This window comes from Pelobates fuscus, chromosome 2 (assembly GCF_036172605.1).
Source record: "Pelobates fuscus isolate aPelFus1 chromosome 2, aPelFus1.pri, whole genome shotgun sequence".
Lineage (NCBI taxonomy): Eukaryota > Metazoa > Chordata > Amphibia > Anura > Pelobatidae > Pelobates > Pelobates fuscus.
In genome coordinates, this window is record NC_086318.1 from 328065314 (window position 1) to 328089858 (window position 24545).

The following is a 24545-nucleotide window of genomic DNA, read 5'->3' on the forward strand; positions in this document are numbered from 1 at the left end:
AAAGAACAGTATGCCAATTTTATATGCACTGACACTTCATGGTGATTGTATTTATCGCTTTGTATTTTGCACACATGTTTTCACCAGATACACTTTTTTTTTGTATGGTTTGCAGTTTGGAATTTGGAGATAATCCAATCTGCTTGGCAGCAAGCTTGTGCACTTTGTTTAATGTTGCACTTTATCAGTCATTTTTCCAACATACTTTAGCATACTCTAAAACAGCAGATCGTGCATGGAGAGAGGTTGCTTTGCATTACAAGATTCATCACTTGTTAAAATGCATGCACTGAGAGATATGTGGCAGGGAGGGTGTAGTCAGGTGAGACTTAAGGAAGTGAAGCATGCAGTCTGGAACAGATAACCCTTCAATGAACTACATTTGTATTGTTCTTCATTGTCACAAGCAACAGCATTTAAAGTTCAAGTTGTTCATCTTTGCTTTTCTGTTAACACTCTCTGGATGTCCCAAGTAACCAATTAAGTTCAAGTTGATAGCCCCTTCTGTACCCTTAAAGCTCAATGTAAAAATTATACATGTCTTGTTCATGTTGTAGCGTCATAAAACATTACATCCATGTTTTGTAACGATACCAGCATGTTAAAATATTATTAGATATGTTTGTGTAAATGTGAAATTATATTATTTGCTTATATTCATTCTAGAGTAGTATAATGGGAGTACAAAGCCTACCATTGCTTGAAAAATGTGTCCATCTTTATAAAAAAAAAATGCCCAATAATCCACTATACACATTTTTGACGCATTTAGCCAAATGAGAAAAATAGCTCAATTGTGACAAGCTATAATTAGACAGTTGAAAATGGTTAAGAGAAATAAACACAATGCATTAAAAACAATGTGGGTGGCATAAGAGCACACAAAATATAGACACACTCTCACAAATACCACAAATGGGCATCATTTCTGGGAAACAAGGACAACAGAAATTATGTTTAAAAATAATATTACATTACTAAAACCTTCAGCCATTACAATATGCCATTAGTGATACCCTACTACTTGTTACAAATGTTAATTTCTTTAAGTACTTCTCTTCTCCTTAAGTAGGATTTCTAGATATTTGCTAAAAGTGCATGATAATGCATCAGCTTTAGTCCTAATTAATTTCTTTCTTAAATTCCTACGTTATGTGTTGTGTATGATTGAAGACTCCTAATCCAATCTGAGTTACTTCAAATAAGATGATAAAATGTTTTAAAAAAAAAAAGAAAATGAGAGACACCACAATATAGCATGCGTTTTGAGTGGACGATTTGTTACTTTTCAGAAGCATTTAATACAGGAAATCTCAAACTGGACCTTTCATTAAAGAGCTTACTTCTAAGGCTATCACAATATGCTCAATGCAGAAACTACTTTTAAAGCTATGAATGCTAGACAATGTTAGAAGAAAACTTACTTCTCTGTGATATGCAGCAGACCCTGCAAGGGATACTGTAGACACTGTAACTGTTTTATGTCATTAAAATGTTTGTAGTATTTTCTGGTACAGTGTCTACAGTATCTGGTACAGTCCTTCCATTCAGTATTAAGCTGTTTTAATATTTTTTATCAAATCGTTTTTATTGAATAGTTTTTTTTTTTGATAATACAATGCTCAATTAAAAAATGGAACTTAGAAAAAAAATGAAACATACAGAAAAAAAAACAAAAAAACAAAATAACTGGGGTATAATGATATAGTACAATTACATGATTTGCTATTACATGACGAAAAGTCATGATTTTATTAAAGACACGGAGGCGCGTATTGCATATCCCTTTCTTTACCGTCCACCAATAGCAGCAAAGAATACAAAACAGTAAGAAAAAATGGCATACATAGTGATAAGCCACTCCTATACCAAGTCCCAGTATAATAGTCAGCACCTCCCTACACATTTCCTCTTTCTCCGGCACCGTCAGGAACGCGTCTTTCAGGTCTAGCTTCACCAGCCAATACCCGTGCAGGAGTAAATCCCTGAGAAGATGAATGCCCTCCATCTTGAAATGCTGGTAGTGTACCCTGGAATTGAGGGGGTGCAGGTTGATAACCGTGCACATTTGGCCACCCTTTTTTTTCCTACCAGGAAGATATTGCTGATGACCCCAGGCGGTCTTAGAGGCACCAACTCTATAGCCTCTTTATCACATAAGGCCGACAATTCCTCGTTGATCAACCTGCGATCCTTAAGGGAAAAATCAGATCATTCGAGGGGTAGGGATGTAACGAGGTGTCCCCTCTAGTACTATGTGAAACCACCTCACCATGTCTAGAATCCATATGTCTGATGTGATAGATGCCTAGGCTGGGAAAAAAAAGACAGAGTCAAGCTTACCATAGGGTCATCTGCCACCAGAGCCTCCTCTGAATCCCCTTGACTGCCATGGTCGACCACAGGATGGGAAGAAGGTAGAGCAGGTCTTTGCCTCATGGAAGTTGGGGTGCTGATTGAAGGAGCCTCTTCCCGAGTCACGGGAATAGAAGTAGCTGTGGCCAGCCAGACGGCACTTGGATCTGCTGGCCCTGCTAGAGACCCGTCTCTGGAACACCCTCCTCATGGAGGACTGGGCTTTATCTAGGGCAGTAAACGCCCCATAAAAACGGCCAAGATCCTTAATAAAGGAGTCACCAAACAGGAGGCCTTGCGCATCCTTGCCAGTAGGGCGAAATGGCAGTTTCGGCTTTATCTTAAACAGGATGGCTTTACGTTGCTCCATAAATAGAGAAGCATTGATGCTGCTTGCAATACAGATGGCCCGTTGGACCCAACCACGGAGTTCATCCAGGTCGAGTAGACTATTTTCATCCCTGGCATCCACAGCTAGGTCAAAAAGCTTGGCATAAGGCCCAAAAATGTCTAGGTGTTTATCCTGGAATGACCTGAGTGCCGAGTCCAGGCCTATGTGGCTTCTAACCCATCTTTGATAAAAACTGCATCCTTTTGGGGTCAACTTTTGGGGTTTCACACACCTTGATAGGCACCACCAGTCTGGGCCCTCAGCTCTGAGCTTATTACGTGCCGCCTTGTTAAGGGGCCACCGCACCCATTTTTCCAGGAGCCACTCAGCCGACCTTGGGTGGTGACGGTCATCTGGGTCTGTGACGAAAGTACCTTCATCATTCGGATTTGGAGAGGCCTGCTTGCCAGCCTCTTGCCCTGTCACTATGGCCCCTGGGATGTATGGCCCTTAATAAACTCCATTTGGGCATATTGGATTGTAAAGTACTGTTTCTGCCCCTGTTTCTATATTGGAGCAGTTCTGCAGCATTGAAGTGGCACTTCGGATACAGCCGAAGTGCCGAAGTAGTCGAAGTGGCCGCCATTCGACATACGAACACGTGGCAGCGGCCATTTTTATTCAGTCGACCGCGTTCAGCTGTGTTTGGTCGTCGAGTTCATGGAACTCAAATTAGACAATTGACAGCACGAACACCGCTGAACTTTACCTTCTCTGAACTTCGACGCTTCGACGGGAGTCGAACAGCGTTCGACAATTCGAACGCCACTTTACCATTGACATTGGCACAAACGGTTGCCGTTCGTCTATTTAAACTGACTTTAACATGGGAAATAGACTGGCCAGACAGCCAAATTCTGTGGAACTGTTTTGGGCAGGAAAGCCATGCTGCGGTTGGTCAAAAGAGACCTCCATAGACACTTGAACCCCATGGCGATTTTACTATGTTCGTGGGATCTGAGCGCTGTTCGGATATATTGAGTGCTCAGATCCAAGCTATCTGGGGATATGTCACATGTGGGGGTTCAGTGTTGTGAAACATAAGTTATTTATTTTAATGTGTTTTTGTTACAGTTTTAATTTAGGAATATTTTCTGTACCTGGAGATAATTGAGTTTACTACAGCCACTTAAGCCAATTATCTCCAGGATAGAGGGGAGGGATTTTACTTTGTATGTGGGAGTGTTACTGTGTTAATTATTGTTCCCATTGGTTTGTGTCCCTTTTGTCCCAGTTTACCACCAGGTCCAGGGGGTATGCCTCTGGCCTGAAAATGTGTATAAAAGAAATGCCTTTGTGCACATTAAACAGATCATCTTGCACCTTCATGAAGTTTCGGCTCATGTTTAGGGGATTGGAGAACTACACTCTGGGGATTGCTATAATCACCATACTCCACAGGGTATAATCACTAAACTCTGCTAAGAGCTTGTTCCTGTTCCTGCTTTCTGGATTTAAGAGAGGTCTACCCACTGGGAGCTGGACCCTGGTCTTGGGTCCAGGGTGGGTAGAAGACGGCGAGACCCCAACTAAGCTGCGGAGGTTCGTGGGGTCTGCAGTAGTTATGGTGTCTGATGGAGTGCTTGGAGCCCTCGGGAAGCACTAGGAGCATCCGTCAAATGGAGGTACTCGGTCAGAGTACTGGAGATCCGTTACAGGGTCAAACAATGATTTGCCCAGAGGATCCAGGAGGGCAGTCCCCGCAGCTGCGGGAGGATCAGCCCCAGGGTCGCCTCCTGTCATCCCCGCCGTAGTGGAGGTAAGGAGATCAAGACCCAACTCCCCATCATCATTCTCCGAGTCACTATTGGACTCCACTCCAGCCTCCTCACTAGACCCAGTTTCTGAGTCAGAGTCACTCTTATTCTGTGCTCTCACACATTTCCACTGTCGCGCCCGTTCTGCCTGGTGCGGAAAGGCTCTTTTGCATGGATTTCACATGCTTTCACATGCTTTGCACCCTGAGATACGCCAGTCATATTGTGTCTGGAGGCAGATGGAGAGATGGCCTGGATTCATGGCTAGCCTTTCTTGGTGCAGTCCCAAGGGAGTCCAACACATGATGCAGGGCACGCGTCGAGGGATCTATGGTCCCCGTGCCCGAGGGGCACGTCACTAACACTTGGGAAAATGTTTGAGACAGGGCTGAGGACATAGTGCCCATCCCAGCCATATTGGCGTCAGTCATAGACCTCTGGAGCGCCAATGACTGCGCGTCCACCCCGCAGGGATTGGGGTTCCCTGCCAGGGGGGGCAGCAGCTGTAGATGGGGCCTTATTTAACAGTAGTTGGGTTTCCAACTCTCCAGGGGTAGAGGGGCATACAGGCACCCTAGGCTTAGGCATGTCTAAGCTGAGCTAAGACCCACAAAATATACTGACACAGAAAAGTTAACTCAATAGAAATGTTGTCAGGGGAAAATTAAGGAAGCAGTGAGGGTTAGTCACCCAAACTAGCACACCAAAAGAGGCAGAAGGGAGTTCACCAGGGCCCAGACCAGCCGCAAGAGACACGATGAGGATAGGAGACACGAGGAGAAGGAGGAGGATACCAGGAGACATTCAAGCCAACAAATTATGGCAAACAGAATAATCTGTTTCTGAGCAGGATCCAAATTTTTTTTATTTTATTTTAATGCTAAACGAGAGTCCTTTGCAGTCCAGCTTGTCTGTGCTGCTTGGGATAACAAGGGACCATTAGCCTTAGCATTAGTGGTTTAAATCGGAATGGCTAGAAAGATGTTTAAGCACTACCTTAGCCATATCTCAAGCAAGGGTACAGGTTGTGGTTGGTCAGGGACCCTCACTGAGTGTTAAACTGCTTGAAAATGGTTTAACACTAAAAGGATGGGCGACTCCAGGCACTATAAACAATTCAATAAGATGAAATGGTTATAATGCCTACAGTGTCCTTTTAATGTTTTGTTAAGGGACAAAAACTAATACAAGTAGGAAGTAGCACAAGAGAAGAAGATTGTGCCATACCCACAGGAAAGATAGAAAAATTATATTGGACATTCCAGTGATAGGTGGGAGACTGTTGTAAATATTGCAGTTCACGGCTAATATATAAATTTCCCCTGATGAGGAAGAGGAAGTGATGTCATGCCACGTTCCCTGCCCACTACAATCACCTCTCAAGGATGGCCCTGGGGAAGCACTGCAATATATGGTGCCAGTCATATTGATCAGCCCCACATTGAAAAATTACAATAAATGTATTAACATAATGGTAGCTGCCTGAGACACGTAGACATGTAATCATCTCAGATATGCCACCCAGAGGACATGGCCTCAGTGGCTTCATGGCAAACCCAAGTCTGGGTGCCTTCTGTTTAATAGAATGATTAATGAAGTTTTGTTACCAGGGAGAGCGCATGTAGATTATTATTGCTCAAGTACATGCCAAAGAGTGTATGGAAATACAGTACAATGTTATAACTGCTTACAGGGTATGTGTGAGTTGATTTCAGGACCTCAACGCTGGTCGGAGGTAATAGATTTCAGAACAGCTGTTCCAGATTTGTGGGTCAGTATGGATTACAGTCAATAGATTAGGAGTGTCTGGAGTGTCTGAAAAAAAGATGGACACTGTAGGCAATTTAACTGCTGCATCTCATTGAAGTGGTTAAAGGGTCTGGAGTACTGATACTGTCCTTTCTTTTTTTTTAATGTTTTCTTCTATAAAAAGAGTTCTCAGCAGCACATGCCCTCTGTGTTGCTTGGGCTAATGGGGAACATTAGCCTGAGCATCATTATGATGTAGTGATTGACTGAGAGTGTTATTTGACCTCTTTCAGCCTAGCACAGCTGACATTGCTGGTATGAATTGGTATAGCTAGAGGAAGTGTGTAATCTCAGCCTTAGTCTTACTGCTAGTTGGGGTGGGGCTTTGTGTGGCCAGGAACCATTTTTTCAGTGTCAACTTGCTCAAAATGGTTTAAAGGGGCACTATAGTGTCAGGAACACAAATGTGTATTTACTATGTATTCACAAAAATCTATACACTGTAGTTCTAAAACCACCGTTGAGGTTGTTGGCCTCCCTTACCTCGGAATGAAAGGTGATTTACTCACCTTTTTCCAGCATCACATGGGGCTCCACACACCTCCAATCCACTTACTTGGCAGACATCATCACATTTGATGATCTCAGCCAATCACAATGTCTTCCCATAGGAAAGCATTGGATTGGCTGAGATCTTCAATTCTGATGATCTCAGTCAAGGAGGCGGGGTGGGTGGGCAGAGCCAAGCGTCGCTCTGGCCAATCAGCATTTCCTTATAAGGATGCCTAAAGTGAACATTTTTCTTTTTTTCTTTTTGTTGGAATTTTTTTGTAAGTTTTAATGCATGAAATATATAATTGAATAGAAATGTGTCACTCCATTCCTTAGTGCATTCCTTTAAATTTATATTGAGGGCTATAGACATGCTAGTGTGTTACATTTAAAACTAAATATTTCTGCACACATTAACAATCCAATGGCAAAATAAGAAATGATTCATCACTAGTACATTTTATTCAAGTATAGACTAATCCTTGCTGTTGTGGATTACAATTCTATATAGGTTCAATAATTATCTCAAGAATCAAAATTCAGAGCAGCTATCACATATACCATACATCTGTAAACTATAAAACATCTGTTGTGATTTATATGCTTAAATTGTTTTATAATTTACATTTTTGCATTCAAGGAAATCTGGAACTAGATATGTCTTTTCACTTCCATCTGGTACTGAAACGGTTAAATATAGAAAAATAACTAATTTTCTCGTAATATTAAAGCATTGTTCCTAATTCTAAGGCATTGTTCTCAAAATGGATACAACTTCCATGTCTGCTACCCTCCAAGATGATTCTTCATAAGAAATCACCAAGGTGACTGAATCTGTATAAATAAGCCAGATGTAACTCATTGTTTTTATGAATTAAGATTGTTCTTTAACAGCATTCTTTGTGTTCACAAAAGAAATAATTCCAAGGTGGTGAGGAAGAAAAGAGAATTGCCTTTTCCAATTATCCCTAACTCTTCAAACCTGTGCTTGCCATTCTCTGTCACTGGTGCTGGCTGTAATTGTTTTATAATAATAATAATAATAATCTATTTATGTGGCACTTTTATCCCAAAGCGGACTCAAAGCTATTGGTGCACGCAACTCAGACCTAACCGAACCAGTTGCTATTATATAGTTGCAACCTAAACAAATCGACTGAAGATAGTTACTCCGTTGATAACCTTGGAAGAATGAAAAGCTAGATTGGCCTACCAGCAACAGAACCTGCAACCCTGGGATTTAGCAGGTCCTATAGTTCATTGATTTACTGACATACAGACATGGGAAAAAAAGACACCCTATTTTAATTATTTCATTTTACATATCAGGACATAACAATAATCTGTTTCTTAGCAAGTCTTAAAATTAGGTAAATACAGCCTCAACAACAACACATGGCATAAAGGTGCTGATAATCAAATTCCCTTGATAAACTGATCATCAGCAAGTGAGACCACCTCTACAAAAGTCATGTTTTAGCAGTTTGACACAATGCCAAGGAGGAAAGAATACAGCAAAGGTCTTAGAGAAGCAATTGTTGCTGCCCATCAAACTGCCCATTTCCAAACAATTAAAAGTCTATTTTTCTACTGTGGAAAAGATTATTCTAAAGTGGAAATCATTCAAGACAATTGCCAATCTTCCAAGGACTTGATGACCCAGCAAATTCACCCCAAGATCAGCCCATGCAATGCTCAGAGAAATTGAAAAAAATCAAGTTATATCTCGTACTCTACAGGCCTCATTTACCTGTTAACGTACAAGACAATATAATTAAAAAAAGACTGAACAAGTATGGTTTGTTTGGAAAGGTTGTCAACAGAAAGCCTCTTCTCTCTAAAAAGAGCATGGCATCATGGCTTATATTTACAATGTTGCATTTGAAAGAACATAAGACTTCTACAACAATGTCCTATGGATGGACGAAACCAAAGTGGAGATGTTTAGCCATAATACACAGTGCCACGTTTGGCGAAAACCAAATACAGTATATCAGCACCATCACCTCATATCAACTGTCAAGCATTGTGTTAGAGGGGTGATAATTTGGGCTTGTTTGGCAGCCACAGGACCTGGAAACCTTGCAGTCATTGAGTCGACCATGAACTATGCTGTATACATAATTATTCTAGAGTCAAATTTAAGGCCATCTGTATGACAGCTAAAGCTTTGCCAAAACTGGGTCACGCAACAACAGAATGGCCGAAGAAAAAAAAGAATCAAGGTGTTGCAATGGCCCAGTCAAAGTCCATACCTCAATCCGATTGAAGTGCTGTGGTGGGACCTTAAGAAAGCTGTGCATAAACAAATGCCAGCAAACCACAATGAACTGAAGCAACATTGTAAAGAAAAATGGGACAAAATTCCTCAACGATGTGAGAGACTGATAAAGTCATACAGAAAATGATTACTTCAAGTAATTGCTGCTAAAGTTGGTTCTACAAGCTATTGAATCATATGGTGTACTTAGATTTTCACACATGGCTTCTCCATTTTGGCTTTATTTTTATTAAATAAATCATGACACTGTGTAATATGTCATGTGTTGTTCGTCTGAGGTTTTATTTCCTAATTTTAAGACCTGCTAAGGAACAGAGAATTATTATTATGTCCTAATATGTAAAGCCATAGAATTCAGAGAAGGTTGTACTTTCTATTTCCCATGACTGTGACTATCTCACTGACCTTAATTATCTCATTATTAATATAAAAATATATGTGCATATTTTATTTTTGTGCGTATCTACATAATAAAGGCAAGCTTATGACTAGTGACTTTACTTGGTAACATTGATAACATCTGTAGTAGATCAGTCCTTACCAAATGAATTAGCATAAAAAAATATATATATTTGATCTGCTTAAAGTTAATCGTAATGTTTTATGACAGAAAAGCAGTGAGAAATATGTATCCCAGGGCGGCAGTCCCTGTTCATTCATCTGAAATATGCTTTACAATCACACTATATCTCTGTATAGGGACTATAAATGTTCCCCTTCCGCACACTGTCGTACAGAAGGCTTTGTAGATCAAACAAAAGGGCTTAATTTTAGCAGTGGGAGAATGATGTGAACACACTAATTATACTACAGTGTTTTTGCAGGCTGAGATTGAAATCTCCAAGTCCTGTTTAATGCAGAGACTTGATGTAACTGTGTTTATTAGTGGACATACAAACATAAATATGCATTCTGGTGACTTTTATAGTAAACTGCATGCACGTTCCTTACAAATAACCCCTAGGGAGCACATCTGACCATTTTATTTACGGTGCAATAAAAATGGCATTTCTACTTTTGTGCTATTTCAGACTCTATTTTATAGATTATAGATAATGTCTTATCTTGAGCTATTTCAGACATACAGGATTATTTACTAAAGTGATCATTTGTATTGCATTTAAAGTGAATTTCACATTTCAGGTCAAATTAGCCAAACTGGAATAATTCTATTCTATTATTCTATTCACCAACTTTTTCCTTAAATCTTAGATTCACTTTGAATTCTAACTTTGAATAAGCCTGTTGGTATTACCCTCCTTCTATGGTTCTGTAATGCATGAACTAATAAATGTATAAAAAGGTGCAAACATAAAATGTTTTTGTTTATTAGGCATAATTGAACCAAATTCTAAACACAAATCTGCTGTAAACACTAAAAGTATTGTTTTAGTATTGCATCCCAAGTTTCTTCTTTGTTAAAAAAAAATAACTTGGTAGTGAAGTTGAAAAAGAGGGTATATTTATTAAAAAATATAACTTAAATAAAAGATAGAGGCAATCTACATGCTGTTTTTAATGCTTTTTAATGCTGCTTTAATAATCCATTTTTAATATATTCCATTTCATGTTATCAAATGTGGGGCTTATTTACTAAAGTGAATGTTGTGGAGAGTTTGACAAACCAAAGATTTAGGGAAAAAACTATTAAATTGAAAAAAAGATAATTCACTAAACTCAGAATAGTAGCAAATTAAAATCCGTATTCCATAACTGAGCCTAAATAGCCTAAAATGTGACTATAACTATGTTCTAGAGAAATTATTTTAGATAAAATGTTTTCATTAAGATTTGAATTTGCTACATTTGCAGGTTTTGTGACTAATCAGGTCAGATAATATTATTATTTTTTTTCAAACTATGTTTCAACTATATTTTGTCACCTTCACAGGTCTCACTTTTAGCAAATAGCACAAAAGTCACATTTTAAATATATATATATATTTATTTACATTAGGGGGCGGGGCCTGACCTGCAAACAGAGCAGCCGCATGTTGGAGGAGCTCCCGCCATACCAGCCACTTATTGGGATATACTCGAAATCCTCAAGCCTGAAACGATGCCGGGGCACGCCACCCATGTCGGGGGCTCCCTGGTGAAGCATCCGATACCGGACTCGAGCGCATCCCGTAACCGAGAAGACAAGGCGGCAGGCTGCGGCCTGCGGTGGACGGAGCTGGGGGGAGACGGCCGCTCCCCTCGCCCCAACACCGGAGGCACTAACCTACTGAATACCCGTTCCCCCCCCTCGGGACCGGTGGGGGTGATCCCGGTCCAACCCCCCAAGGCAGGGGAGCTAACTCATGCACTGAAAGGTGAACCTCTCAGACAGCCCTACACTACACAGGCCCACAAAATGGCGGACGCTACATGTCCCCATAATAGCCAAACGGAAAGGCAAAACTTACACCACCAGCTTGATGCCCTATTCGAAGCCTTTTGGGCGAAACTGGCTAGCAGAGGCAGACAGGCTGCAGAACCAGGGCACTCACCCAACAGAGAACCCGCACACATCCACCAGAACCGCACGGGCCCCCGTCCGACGAGACCCACAAGATGGCGCCGGAGAAGGAGACCTCTCCCGCCCGCACATAAACAGGCAAGACCACACTGTGCAAGGAGGCCTGCTCGAAATAGCCCACAAGCCCTTTACAGACCTGGCAGGAGCCTGAGACACACGACTAGCAAGCACCCCACAGAGCTCGGAATCCACCTGAAACCACAGAAGGCCTCAGAGTATCAGAGGGGAACACCACTCACCTGCGTCACCAGAACAGACCTTCACTACAACGAGCAGACAAACCAACAGCTGGTACCAACGACACTGCACCTTGCTGTGACCAACTCTAACATCTCACCTACAACCTTCCCACTATTGGGCATCGGCTGATAGGGGTCTCACGAGATGGGAACCACAAAGGTACACATCCCAAACCTTTGTTACAACAGATGCTGGACAGACCACATTAAAGCCTCCCAAATAGAGACTTATCAACAATGCAAAACCTGTTTAATGTTTAATGCTAATGTTTAATGCTAATGCTTAATGCTAATGCTTTAATGTTTAATGCTTGAACACTCTAACCCAGCTAGCATCTCACAGTACACCCTACATATACCGCAGTACTACACGCACCAACACGCTCTCAAGCAGCCTATCACCCAATCACTTAGAGAAGCTGAGCCCGACTGCCTGGTACTCATGGAATACTCTATCTTTACACGCGCAACTTACACGCATGCATCAAATCTACGTTTAACGGCAAAACATACACACTGTGTCCTGATCATTAATATGGATGTATCTCTCAATTGCCGACTTAACCAATTCACTCTTAACGAATTCACTTACAAATACAACCTGTCTTTACAAAAAAATGTGCAACTGTATATCATCTTGATATTGTCTACATCATTCAGCCCGTGATTGCTGTCGTGGCACCACGGGCCTGTCTGTAAACTTTACTGCACCAAAAATAAAGAATATTTATTTACATTATATATATAATTATATTATTGTTATAATGTTATTATATTGCTTCTCTGTGATACATTTAATTCAAGTTAGAAATTCCTTTTTTTACTGTAAGCTGTTCACCTATTTTTTCCTTACTCATGTTTAGCTTTTCATAAAACCAACATATTTTACACGTTTTGTTGGTCTATACACCAACAAAATACAAAAGGAACTGCACTCATTTCATTTGATCAAAAATTGGGTCCAACCAGACCAGTGGTTAGCACAAACCCCAAACAGTTGAATCCAAGAAGAAAGAAAAAAAGTCCAGGCACTCCAAAGCTAAGCAAATTATTTAGAACAAAGTTATTCCAGCAACGTTTCGTCCCTACATTGGGTCTTTGTCAAGCTTAAAGGACCACTATAGTGCCAGAAAAACAAACTCGTTTTCCTGGCACTATAGGGTCATTAGGTCCCCGCCCCCTCCCGCTGGGCTGAAGGGGTTAAAACCCCTTCAGCCACTTACCTTTCTCCAGCGCCGGGCTCCCTTGGCACTGGGGAACCCTCCTCCTCCAGCCGACGTCAGGTCTGAATGCGCATGCGCGGCAAGAGCCGCGCGCGCATTCAAACCGCCCATAGGAAAGCATTACTCAATGCTTTCCTATGGATGTCCAGCATCTTCTCACTGTGATTTTCACAGTGATAATCACGGAAGCGCCTCTAGCGGCTGTCAGTGAGGCAGCCACTAGAGGCTGGATTACCCTCAGTGAAACATGTTTTCAGCTGCAGGGTTAAAACTAGAGGGACCTGGGACCCAGACTACTTCATTGAGCTGAAGTGGTCTGGGTGCCTATAGTTGTCCTTTAACAAAGACCCAATGTACGGTTGAAACATTGCTGGAAAATGTTCTAAATTAATGTACTGATCGTTGGTGCATTTAACCCCTTAAGGACCAAACTTCTGGAATAAAAGGGAATCATGACATGGCACACATGGCATGTGTCCTTAAGGGGTTAAAGGCTATAAATCACTATGAACCAAATGTATCTATGTGTATGGGATAAATGTTTACTTGTACACATTAAAGAACGTATTTGATTTTTTTTTAAACAGTTATGATTGAACAGATCTGATTTTGTGTAAAATGCAAAGCACATTTAGAGATGTTAATTCATATAAATGTCAAAGTTACATAAATGTTAATTTTATAATTTCTTGTCACTGATCATGATGTGCCTTTTAGCTAGTATTTTCTGAACAGATAAAATTAGTTAACAGCAGCAGCTGGGGAAGTTTCAAAATGGTGGGGCAGTAGACCCTACACCCAGAACCTGACTGCGTCCATTTAATCCCATGTTCTGAACCCCTGATCCAAGAAGACGCCATGCCCTGTTCGACATTATAAGAATAAAGATGTATATTTGTGATACAACAACCACTTTAACCCCTTAAGGACACATGACATGTGTGACATGTCATGATTCCCTTTTATTCCAGAGGTTTGGTCCTTAAGGGGTTAAAAAAGACTGGCATAACCCCTGATGCTGTTAAACAATGGCATGACAATCAAGAAGAAAGGACAACATACCATGCAAATGGGTCAGTGTTTTAACACGCACCAAATCTTGACATGATTAGTTGCCCAGCCTTCCCGCAGAATCTCCATCCATTGTGAAGAGATGGAATACACTGGAAAACACAGTTATTATTAATCCTTAAACTCCAAAATATTTGTTGGGACTGGGAGGGGTAGGGTTGGAAGAGGCCCCAAATGCTCAGTAGACAGCAAATAAATTATCAGTATAAGGAATTAATATCAATTTAAATTAGGTCAAAATCTAGGCCTTTCTGTAGCAGTAAAAGGCAAATTTTTTCATTGTTTTATCAACTTCTATGAATTTCCCCCAGTGTAATTCAGATATCACAACTATTTATTATAGTTTATGTATTTGCCCCATGGTGCGTGATAACATTTCCAAAATATTTTTTTTTTACATGTAATGGGGGAGAAATTAATCCTGCTAGTGTACATATATTCCTAACTGGGATTTCTAAATACATTGAATTATAAATTGCTCTGTATACTACTCTGCAAAAGGAGTCAATGGTTCTTCTGATGATTATCACTACATTTTAAAAAATAGCATCATAAAATAATCATAATGCAACAACATGTGCCATCATCTTTCTGTCTTTCTGGTGCATTTTTCTTAACATAACTAAATAATTAATGTAAATATATATATAAGAAAGTGCCACCCCATTTCTTAAATTAGTGATAATTTTTAAGATTCATAAAAAGGTTCCCAGCCAACCACATCACGTAGAAGATTCTAGCTCATACATCTTTCCTAAATAGATTGACAATATTACCATATTTTTATTTTCCTCTTGAAAATTAAATGATGATAGCAACAGCTTTTTTTAACATGTCCCCACTTGTTTTTTTGTTTGTTTTTTAAACTGTCTTTTCTCCTCTCTCGTAATCATCAAAGTGTGGTTCAGGGATTAGTTTCTCTTTCTCATTTAATGGCAAGGCATCGTTTAAACAGTCATAATATATGTAAAGAAATTCACGTTGTCAGAATTCAAAAATCAGAACAGATTTTTTGATTTTCACAAAGCAAACAGTAGTTTGCTATTAAGTTTATTTAGAAAATCGCATAACAAACGTAACCAAAACCAAATAACTGTATCCACTGTACATCATCTGTTATTAAAATAAAAAATACAAACCTACACAACTTTCCGAATATCAAAGAGCATTTTAAACACAATAGTGAGTGAGTTTGGGTTCACCCTTCAAAAGGTGGCCCAACAAGTAATTCATTAAAATATACAATAGTATTACAATATGTTCATTGCGTTACATTGACCAGAATAATAAAATATATTTGATACATTTATTGAATGGGCTAGAAAAAAACATTTTGAAAAACATATTACCATAAATTGTGTGTTTTTTAAAGTAACCAGGCCATTGTCTTTCATTGTGGTGCCTTATTAAAATGTCCAGCCTCACACCCTTGTTGTACAATATAATGATTGATGCCCTCTTCTGCAATGTGAGAGCACTGGGTAGGTATAGATAGGGCGATATATAAAGGCATGAATCATTATTAAGAAATAAGTTGAGTTTCATCACCTCTGTAGGAATTTAAATATTATAGGGCACCCATCATAAAATTAGTCAGTGAAAAATTTTATAACACCAGAATTATTTTCTTAGAAAAGAAAAAGTGCCACTTTGATCCCATATGGTCCATTGTCACATTCACACCTGTGTCAGACCACTAACACACATTCAAGCCCACATTTCCTCTTTTTTTCCCACTCACTAACAAAGATAATATAAAAAGTTAATCTGCTAACTGGAACCCAAAAGTTTGAATAATTCCGTTTCGAATCACATAAATAGATACATCCAAATCCATACTGTACATGTATAATACATCTGCATATATGTATATTTAATATGATATAGTTATATAAACATCTGTCTCTGTATATTTGCTGCTTCAGTGCTCTTTGCTGCCCCCTGTCTCCTGATCACTTTGTTCATCAGTGAAACACACATCTACCTCACTGTCATTGTCCTCACTTTTAGCCTCTGGCTGAGAGAATGATGGGTCAGTCTGTTCTTGGTCTTTACTACTCAGACTCTGTCCTGGATGTCTGGACTTGACATGTCTTTCCAAGTCCCTTCTCCTCACAAGCACCTTGCCACAATGCTCACAGCGGTAAGGGGTGTTCCCCTCTGCGTGCAAACGGATGTGCTTGTTCAAGTTACTAGGGTCCCCAAATGGTCTCAGGCAGACCTTACATTTGAGGGGTTTATACCCTGTATGAGTCCTCATGTGGATCTTCAGGCCATATTTGCGAGAGTACAGTTTGCCACAGTAGAGGCAGAGGTGGCCCTTTTTGGGTTTGCCAGTTCCTGGGGCAGCAGCCCCTGCAATGGTCTCCAGCCTGCCCACCCTGTTCTTCTCAGAAGCTATCTCAGAAAGCTGGTGGCTGTGCATGGCTATCTCACGGTCAATGCTGGTGGTGATGGAACCCAAGTCTGGGTTCATGGCTGGTCCAGCGTTGAAATAAGACATGGACTCCGGATACTTAATGAGGTTGCTGAAGTGGAACTTGAAAGGGTAGTATGGGGTGCTGTAGAGGAGCTCCCCATTGTACACAGTGAAAGGCATGACCGGGATGTTACATTCCGCTGAGTAGGACTTGATGCCTTCAAAAGGTGGGATGGAGAACCTCTCAAAGTGAAGCCCCGCTGGTGGTACTTGGTTGTAGCGACTGGTGGGGGAAAGGCTGGCATGGATTCCCCTCTCCACGTGTTTGAAAGCAGATGTTTCATCCAAGTGAGAAAGGATGGGAAAGCCCCTCAGGCCTGTGGAACAGGACAGGACATTGGAAGGTCCATCTCCAGGGTGCAAACACTTGGAATGGTGATTGCTGACCAAAGCGTCATTTCCTGAGCGGTTTGGTTTGATACCTCCCAAAAGTTTGCTAAAACCCAAGCCATTTGCTTTTGTGTCCTCTCTGGATGAATCAGCATGAGGTAACTTGGATAGTCCAGTGGGTTTAAAAGCAGACCTGATGCCTGGATAAAAAGCCATGCCATTCCCTCCACAAGCATTGCCCACTATGCCAATAAATTGTCCATGGTTCTTTGCTGAACCTACACTCATATCAAGAGCCCTGTCCTGTTCCTCCTTCCCAAGAGCCTTCTTGATCACCCCCAACTTGCTCAATGCAGGAGACAATGAGGACTCCCTTTTAATGTGGTCCCTGGTTGAATGCTGAAGGTTGCCTCTCAGAGGAGGGGTAGCACCAGACACCCCATCAGAGATTTTGGGGGACCCAGGGAACAGTTCTGAACTTCTGACTTGTTCGTTGTTTAGAAATCCCCTGCCGTTGTTCAGTGTGCAGTGGAAATGGATGTGAGCCTTCAGGGTGTTGGGGTATTTAAACGTTCTCCAACAATACCAGCAAATGTATCTCTCTTCCCCTGTTAAAAAAAAATGATAGTATAGATTAACCTAGTGTTTGAGATTAAAAAAAATATATTAAAACTAATGCTTAGTATGTTACAAAATGTCAGCACCAAATAGATCCATTGTATATATTTTTTTTATCTACCTAAAATATATACTTAGTATATTACAAAATGTCAATTATGCAGAGCACAAAATATATACATTATATATTTTTTATCTATCATCTAAATATTATCTAACTATCTGTCATTTATCATCGTCTTAAGATGCACAGTTGCTTCTAATGGCAACAAATGAGCATCCAGTGAAGGTTATCTGAATAGCCGTGTGGGTTTTTTTCCTCCCTATTTCAGAGCCAAGTCATGCCAGTGATTCTCACAGTATTCAAAGACTATTCATCCTTGTGTGTGTTGTGCATGGAGCGCAGTGTGATTTTACTATCAGAGCAAGGTTTAACCCTTTGTGACTCAGACTAGACCATGACAGCTGCTGTCATGGGACCCCAGAAGGAGGCAGCTATTGCCTTGCACTGGGATCTGCTCCATCTGTTGACATTAGGAGAATAGGCAGCGTATGTCGGCCAGTTTAGGGCTCCTCACAACAAAAGGTCTAATGATGGTGAGTTTCCACTACAAAGACAATATGTATGAAGGATCTGTATCCAGCCATTCTTCCTCCCAGATACAATGGGTTTAAAGGTACAGCCCCCCTGCTTTAGGGTGACCTCTGAGAGATATGATTCTATATGAGGCATTCATAGCATCTGTGTACAGTATCAATGCACCTCACTCAAATCAGAACACAAGGACAGGATCTGGGGACATTTAATATGGGCAATATATTTTTGGTTAACTTTAGAAATTGTTAACTAGTATAAGAATTAAAATGAAGGAACTAGCTAAATGAACATTATATCATATAGGGCAAGGGGTTCATTCTGTCTGTTTCTTGGTGCAGTGTAGTTGGTGTATAAGCGCGTTAAAAAAAAAACAGCATATCTTTGTCCAAAATAATCATAAATTCTAATTTTCTTTTTTAATGGAGGGTGGTTGTGAACAGGTTAATTCGTGGGAGAACATTCCAGTTAATATACACAAATATTAACAATTAATTTTATTTGAAAGGGAGAAATTTCAATTTTGTGAAACCTATTTTGTTACTTTTTGAACTTGTATTATTATTATTATTATTATTATTATTATTATTATTATTATTACTATTATTTTCTTATAAATCCAGTAGATCCCACATCTGATAGTGAGAAAGCTGCGTTAGAAATATGATTTTTATTCGTTGTGTTGAAGAATATTGGGATTGCATGTTTGTTTTTCGAGATAAATTTTTTTTTACAGCTGTTCTTGTGAAATCTTTTTTTTAAAAGCATTTATACCAAAAACGGGTTTACTTAGCAGAGAGCTGTTTGTAATAAACAGCCGACTTGCACAGCGTAGGGGAAAAACAACCGGTATGGGGGAAAAAGACACGATTTTCCCGATTTCCCAACTTTTATCATTTGTTTATTTTTGGCTTTATTTTGCAATTCGCTTATCTGCTCATCACAAAACACGCGAAAAAGCTTAATGCTACTATGTAATACATGTGCAGCCAAATGAAGCAATACTTGGTTAAAAGTCAGATATTGCACGAATTTAATAAATATGTCTGCCTAAAGGCGCCAGCATATTGCGAAGCGCTGTACAAAAGGGGAAAAAAACCCTATCATTTACAATTGTATAAAAATCTTATTTTCGGATTTAAATCAGATACAATTTTATGTATAATGTAGCGATTGAGTAATATATGTAATAAACTGTTGCATTTTTTTCATCATTACTTGGCAGTAGTTTAAATACGTCTTTGAGCGCTACCTTTTGTGCATTTAACGGTTAATAAAATAAACAAAAGATTGTGAAAATGAAAATGATATGTAGTAACATATTACAGATATACAAAGAGTGTGTGTGTGTGTGTGTGTGTGTGTGTGTGTGTACATATATGCGCATATATCTAATTGTGGTCCATTGATAGCAAGTCATTAGTTCTAAAATTTTGATTAAATTAACATAAGGAGATTACAACCATAAATCACATGGTGTGTTATGCTCCAACGCATACATATATATATAGATATATAGTTTTATATATATATAAAACTATCTATATAACTATATATTTCTTTTCCTCAATATTTTTAGTGTTTTTCTTTATTTAATTATGTCTTATTTTACTTTTTTCACTTTTTTAATATATATATATATATATATTTATTTTTAGTTTTTTGTTTTTTTTAGGTATTTAGTTTTTTATTATTATTTTTTTTCTTTCTTAAACTATGTTAAGTAAATACGGAGGCACGGGGAAAATCCAAATATTTCGTTTCCTGCAATAAATGTATAAATGTAGAAAGTATAAGGAATGGTGGATACCTTTCTCGTCGTGGGTGGGAGTTGCAGTAGTTGAGATGTCAAACCATTGAGCCAGAGAATTGGAGTACCAGGCTGTGAGCTCTTCTCCTGCCTGCACTTCCCGGAGTGTCCTGTAGTAAATCTGGGACAACATCAAACAGGGGTCAATGGCTCCGCTTTTTACACTCTATGAAATAGTATCTTTCTATTGTCAGGGCTGTCATTAAACTGTTTTTGCGATCTGGATTCTTGTTCGGTGCAATTTAGAGTTTAGTTAATCGTAAGAAAAGAAGGAAAATGTAATGGCTAACACTAAAGGTCTGAGAACTGCTGTTTTTAATTGGATAATTGAGCATCATTGTTTAAGAGTGATGCAAATAATACATAGTTGGGATTTATTTACCCAAAAAAATAAAAATGTAAAAATCAAGTTTGCTAAATTAAAAAAACATTGCCGCTCCTTAAATAGCTAAAAAAAAAATATCAAATTTTCCCAAATTCATTGCTTATGGAGCAAATGCCCTCTATGTCCGTAAGTTAATTGCCCCTTAGCAATAGGGAGACGAAACAGTTCTGTTTAATAGATATACTCCATTATCAAACGAAAACTGAGTATATTCGTGTGCTATAACTAACCAAACTTAATTAATGCAGCTAACCCAATAACAATGGAGACCCGCGTGTCTCACAAGCTGCTTAAATGTTCAGGGAACCTGCGAGTTCCATGGTTTTACCCTTAATTGACACAGACCTGCGTGCTGTGTACCAATCCGTTCTATGTTATGCTTCATTCATACAAAATAATAACAATAATGTATGACGGGAGAACCTCTTGTCGACATAAACAGATATTTACAAAAAAAAAAAGATTTAAAAAAATAAAATAACTGAATTAATAAATAATACCAACAGTTATTATGCTAATAAGATAATCACGCTAATGGCACCTCACGTGATCTGTACTATATGGAATGGAAATAGAATGTTGGGATTTACCTGTCCTCCTGGAAGGTCCGAGATAGCCTCAAGGTTCTGCTCCTGGCCGTTCCTGGCAGCACGGATTAACCCTATCCATTCCTGGGCAGGACTTCCTGCTTCATCCAGGATCTCCCCTCTCACATACCGCACCTGCAGAAAAGATAGCTCCAGTCACTGACTGACTCCCATCCAAGATACCTCCTGCATCACTTTGTATGTGTATATCTGCTGAGTCTATAGGTATACATATAGGAGTGTTAGATGCAGGTATATACAGGTGTGTTAGGTACAGGTATACATACAGAGTGTTATACAGAGGTACACATACAAATTCACTATATATAGGCATACACACAGAGTGTTATACAGAGGTACACATACAAATTGACTATATATAGGTATACACACAGAGTGTTATACAGAGGTACACATACAAATTGACTATATATATAGGTATACACACAGAGTGTTATACAGAGGTACACATACAACATACATGCAGAGTGTTATACACAGATACACATAAAAAATGACTAAATATAGGTATACACACAGAGTGTTAAATATAAGTGTGTGTACATATATAGGTATACATACAGTGTTATATGTAGATGTAAAAACAGTTGTTATAGTTATATATATATATAGAGAGAGAGAGAGAGCATAGAAAGTGTTGTATATGGCTGCATACACATGTACGTACATATGAGTGATATTTTTAGATGTACATATTGGGTATTAGATATTATTAGCTATAGCTATACATAAAGGACTATTGTTGTATATATGCAGTTGCGTTACACAGATGAGTACATGCAAACTATTAGATATAAATATATACATGAAAGGCATTCTGATAGCAAAAAGGTTCAAGTTCATTCCTGACACGTTTCCCCTTTGCCCCTTGTGACTCCCAGTCTCCAGCCTCAGGCTACAAAGCATTTACTTTATTCACGTTTGTGGCCCTGCTTCTATTGGGAAAGATCAAGTCAATAACCTAATACCCAAAGGGGCCATATAGTAAGAGGCATATCAAGGCGCCGCTCAATGGGCCAGTAATAAAAGTCATATTAACAAAGCAGACTAATGTGAGAAGCTAAGAGTGCCAGATGATGAGAAATACATTTCAGGAGGCTGGCAGGGCGTTTAAAAACAATTAAAAGGCATTAAAAGTCAATGCGGAACGTGGGACAAAAGACAATGATTTGGTACCTTTGTTAGTTTTGGTTATAGTTAATAATTTACCGATAAATGCATTATTTTGTTTTAGCTTTGTTAAAAAAAAATGTTTTAACATCAATTGATTAATGATTCCCTGAATATTCCTAAGGGTATGTTGCATTTTGTTGTGTATATAATTTACACATATATAACATTTCAAGTGAGCTAACAAGTTAAAATAATTATAAATAATTATATGAAAACCAGGTCTAAAATAAATTTTAGGTCTATATATTCCACATAGCTTCTTCAATGGATAAGTCGAACTATCATTACCTAATTTTTTTTTTAAAAATATCATGCCAAGAATTCTAACCAGTTAGAAGCAGACGTCAATCAAAACGTTTGTTTGTTTTCTAATATAGCTATCGAACGTAAACCAGTTATTGATATAACTATTCTCATGTAAGCAAATTGGAATCTGCTTTTTTACTAACGAAACATGTTTCCAAATTACCATAATGGACTACTCTATGGACTACTGAAATAATTCATTTAATCTATCTATCTATCTTTATTTTTCTTACAAACTGTGCTGTAAATTAACATTACTTACTAGAATATGTTATGATATGGTATGTCTTTAAACAAAACAAAAAGTAGATTTTACTATCTATCTATCTATCTATCTATCTATCTATCTATTTATCTATCTATTTATCTATCTATCTATCTATTTATCTATCTATTTATCTATCTATCTATCTATCTATTTATCTATCTATCTATCTATCTATCTGTCTATCTATCTATCTAATTATATTTTTCTATCAGCATCAAAAATAAAACCAATATTGAATAATAAAGCAAGTTCTGGTTTTTTTTATCTATAAAAACTGCGCAAAGTTACACATACATATTTAGTATGAGTGTATGTGTATATTTGGTTTATTTAAAAAACCAAAATAAAACATATAGGTATAAGGAAACATATCAGCCTTATACCATGTAAATGATACACAGTGGTACTCTTCTTTGATGTGATACTATCCATTATAACAGGGAGCTCTCCTTAGCATGTAACATCACATAATGCCTCTTCAGTCTCCATTTCATTGAACCCCAATGCCAAAAAAATCCAAATATATACACCTGAGCAGATCAAGCTACAGTGGCTTTCATCTTATTCCCGAAAAACACCCTCTATTGATCCTTCTTCAACTGGTGAGAGTCAGGTAAGAGTGGGGTCATTGCAGCCCAGGTTATAATGTAGCAATGTTAAAAAAGCTTGCAATCCTCCTTAGAACGTTCCATTACCACCTGCATTGCCACCAAGCAGAAAAGTCATCCAAATAATGGGGAAAAAAATAAATTAAAAAAAAAAGTACTAATACCTTTTTCTTTGGTCCAGGCTCCCTGCGGTCTGAGAGGTACTTCCCCAGTTTGAAGATGCCCACTAGGGGACCAAGGCGCAGGCCGGCTGGGATGCTGGTGTCTGCGGTGACACTGATGGCTGTGGGTCTGTTGGAGTGCATGTTGCAGTCAGGGAGAGAGCAAGTCCTGCACTGCGCTGAAGTGACAGTCAGGGAGGACACCAGGACCACCACCACAACCACTCAGGCTTATCTCCTCCCGCACTGTGACGCGCTGCCCTCTGCGCACTGGCTTTTCTATAGGCTGGGGAGTGCTACCCCTTGGGCTCTGATTTTGGTGAGAGAGTTGAGCTGTTTCAGCAGCTGCCTAGATTCATCCAAGGGGGTCACATGGAGACTTTCCCTAACCCTGCCTGCATAATCAGCTCCCATGAATGGTAAACAGACAATAGTCCAAGCGACCTTCCCATTCCTAAAAAATCCAATTTGTCAAGGGCAAAGAAAAGGCTGTGGTGAATCAAAGGTCTGGGGGGACCATTAATCCTCAGCATGGGGTATTGTCCCCTAGACAGTTACGATATTTTAAGTGACAAATCCACAGTATAATTTCTCCATAAATTTTGCTTCTCCTTATTGTCCGCAGACAAACCAGTTTTGCAAAATAAGTGACTGTTTTAAGTCTACTTGGCTGAGCCTTTTCAGGTTTAATATACTTCAAAGATTTTTAATTCTCTTCCATGGCTTTATAGCAAAGGACTGTTTAACAATGTGACCAGGAATGTTTGTGGACTTGTTAAATTCTCTTTGATTCCTGGCGTGTGCCACAAAAAGACAACACTAGGCAGGTACTAAACACAAAACACCAGGAAAGACCCACAACATTTAAAATAGCTTTAATTGTCAAATAGGGCCATTAGCTAACCAGCCTTTTGATATGCTATCACTTTAGTGTATATGTTATCTTCTAATAAAACACACTCTACCCAAGCACAAGAGTGCAGTAAATAGTACTACTCTGGACATAACTGGACATATTGTTGCCTGACAACAATCCCCTTCATCCTTGGGACGCCTGATGGGAGT

The 24545-nt window shown here is 39.1% G+C and overlaps 1 protein-coding gene across 1 annotated transcript; it reads right to left on the reverse strand.

Annotated features, from left to right (window-relative positions):
- Nucleotides 1–15240: 15240 nt before the first annotated feature.
- Nucleotides 15241–23681, reverse strand: PRDM13 (PR/SET domain 13). The gene is made up of 4 exons (XM_063441313.1): nucleotides 23484–23681; nucleotides 20947–21078; nucleotides 19972–20092; nucleotides 15241–17556 (listed from the first exon to the last, which is right to left on the reverse strand). Exons 1-4 carry the CDS (start codon nucleotides 23622–23624, stop codon nucleotides 16061–16063), a joined length of 1890 nt encoding a protein of 629 aa, XP_063297383.1. The 5' UTR covers nucleotides 23625–23681; the 3' UTR covers nucleotides 15241–16060.
- Nucleotides 23682–24545: the final 864 nt, after the last annotated feature.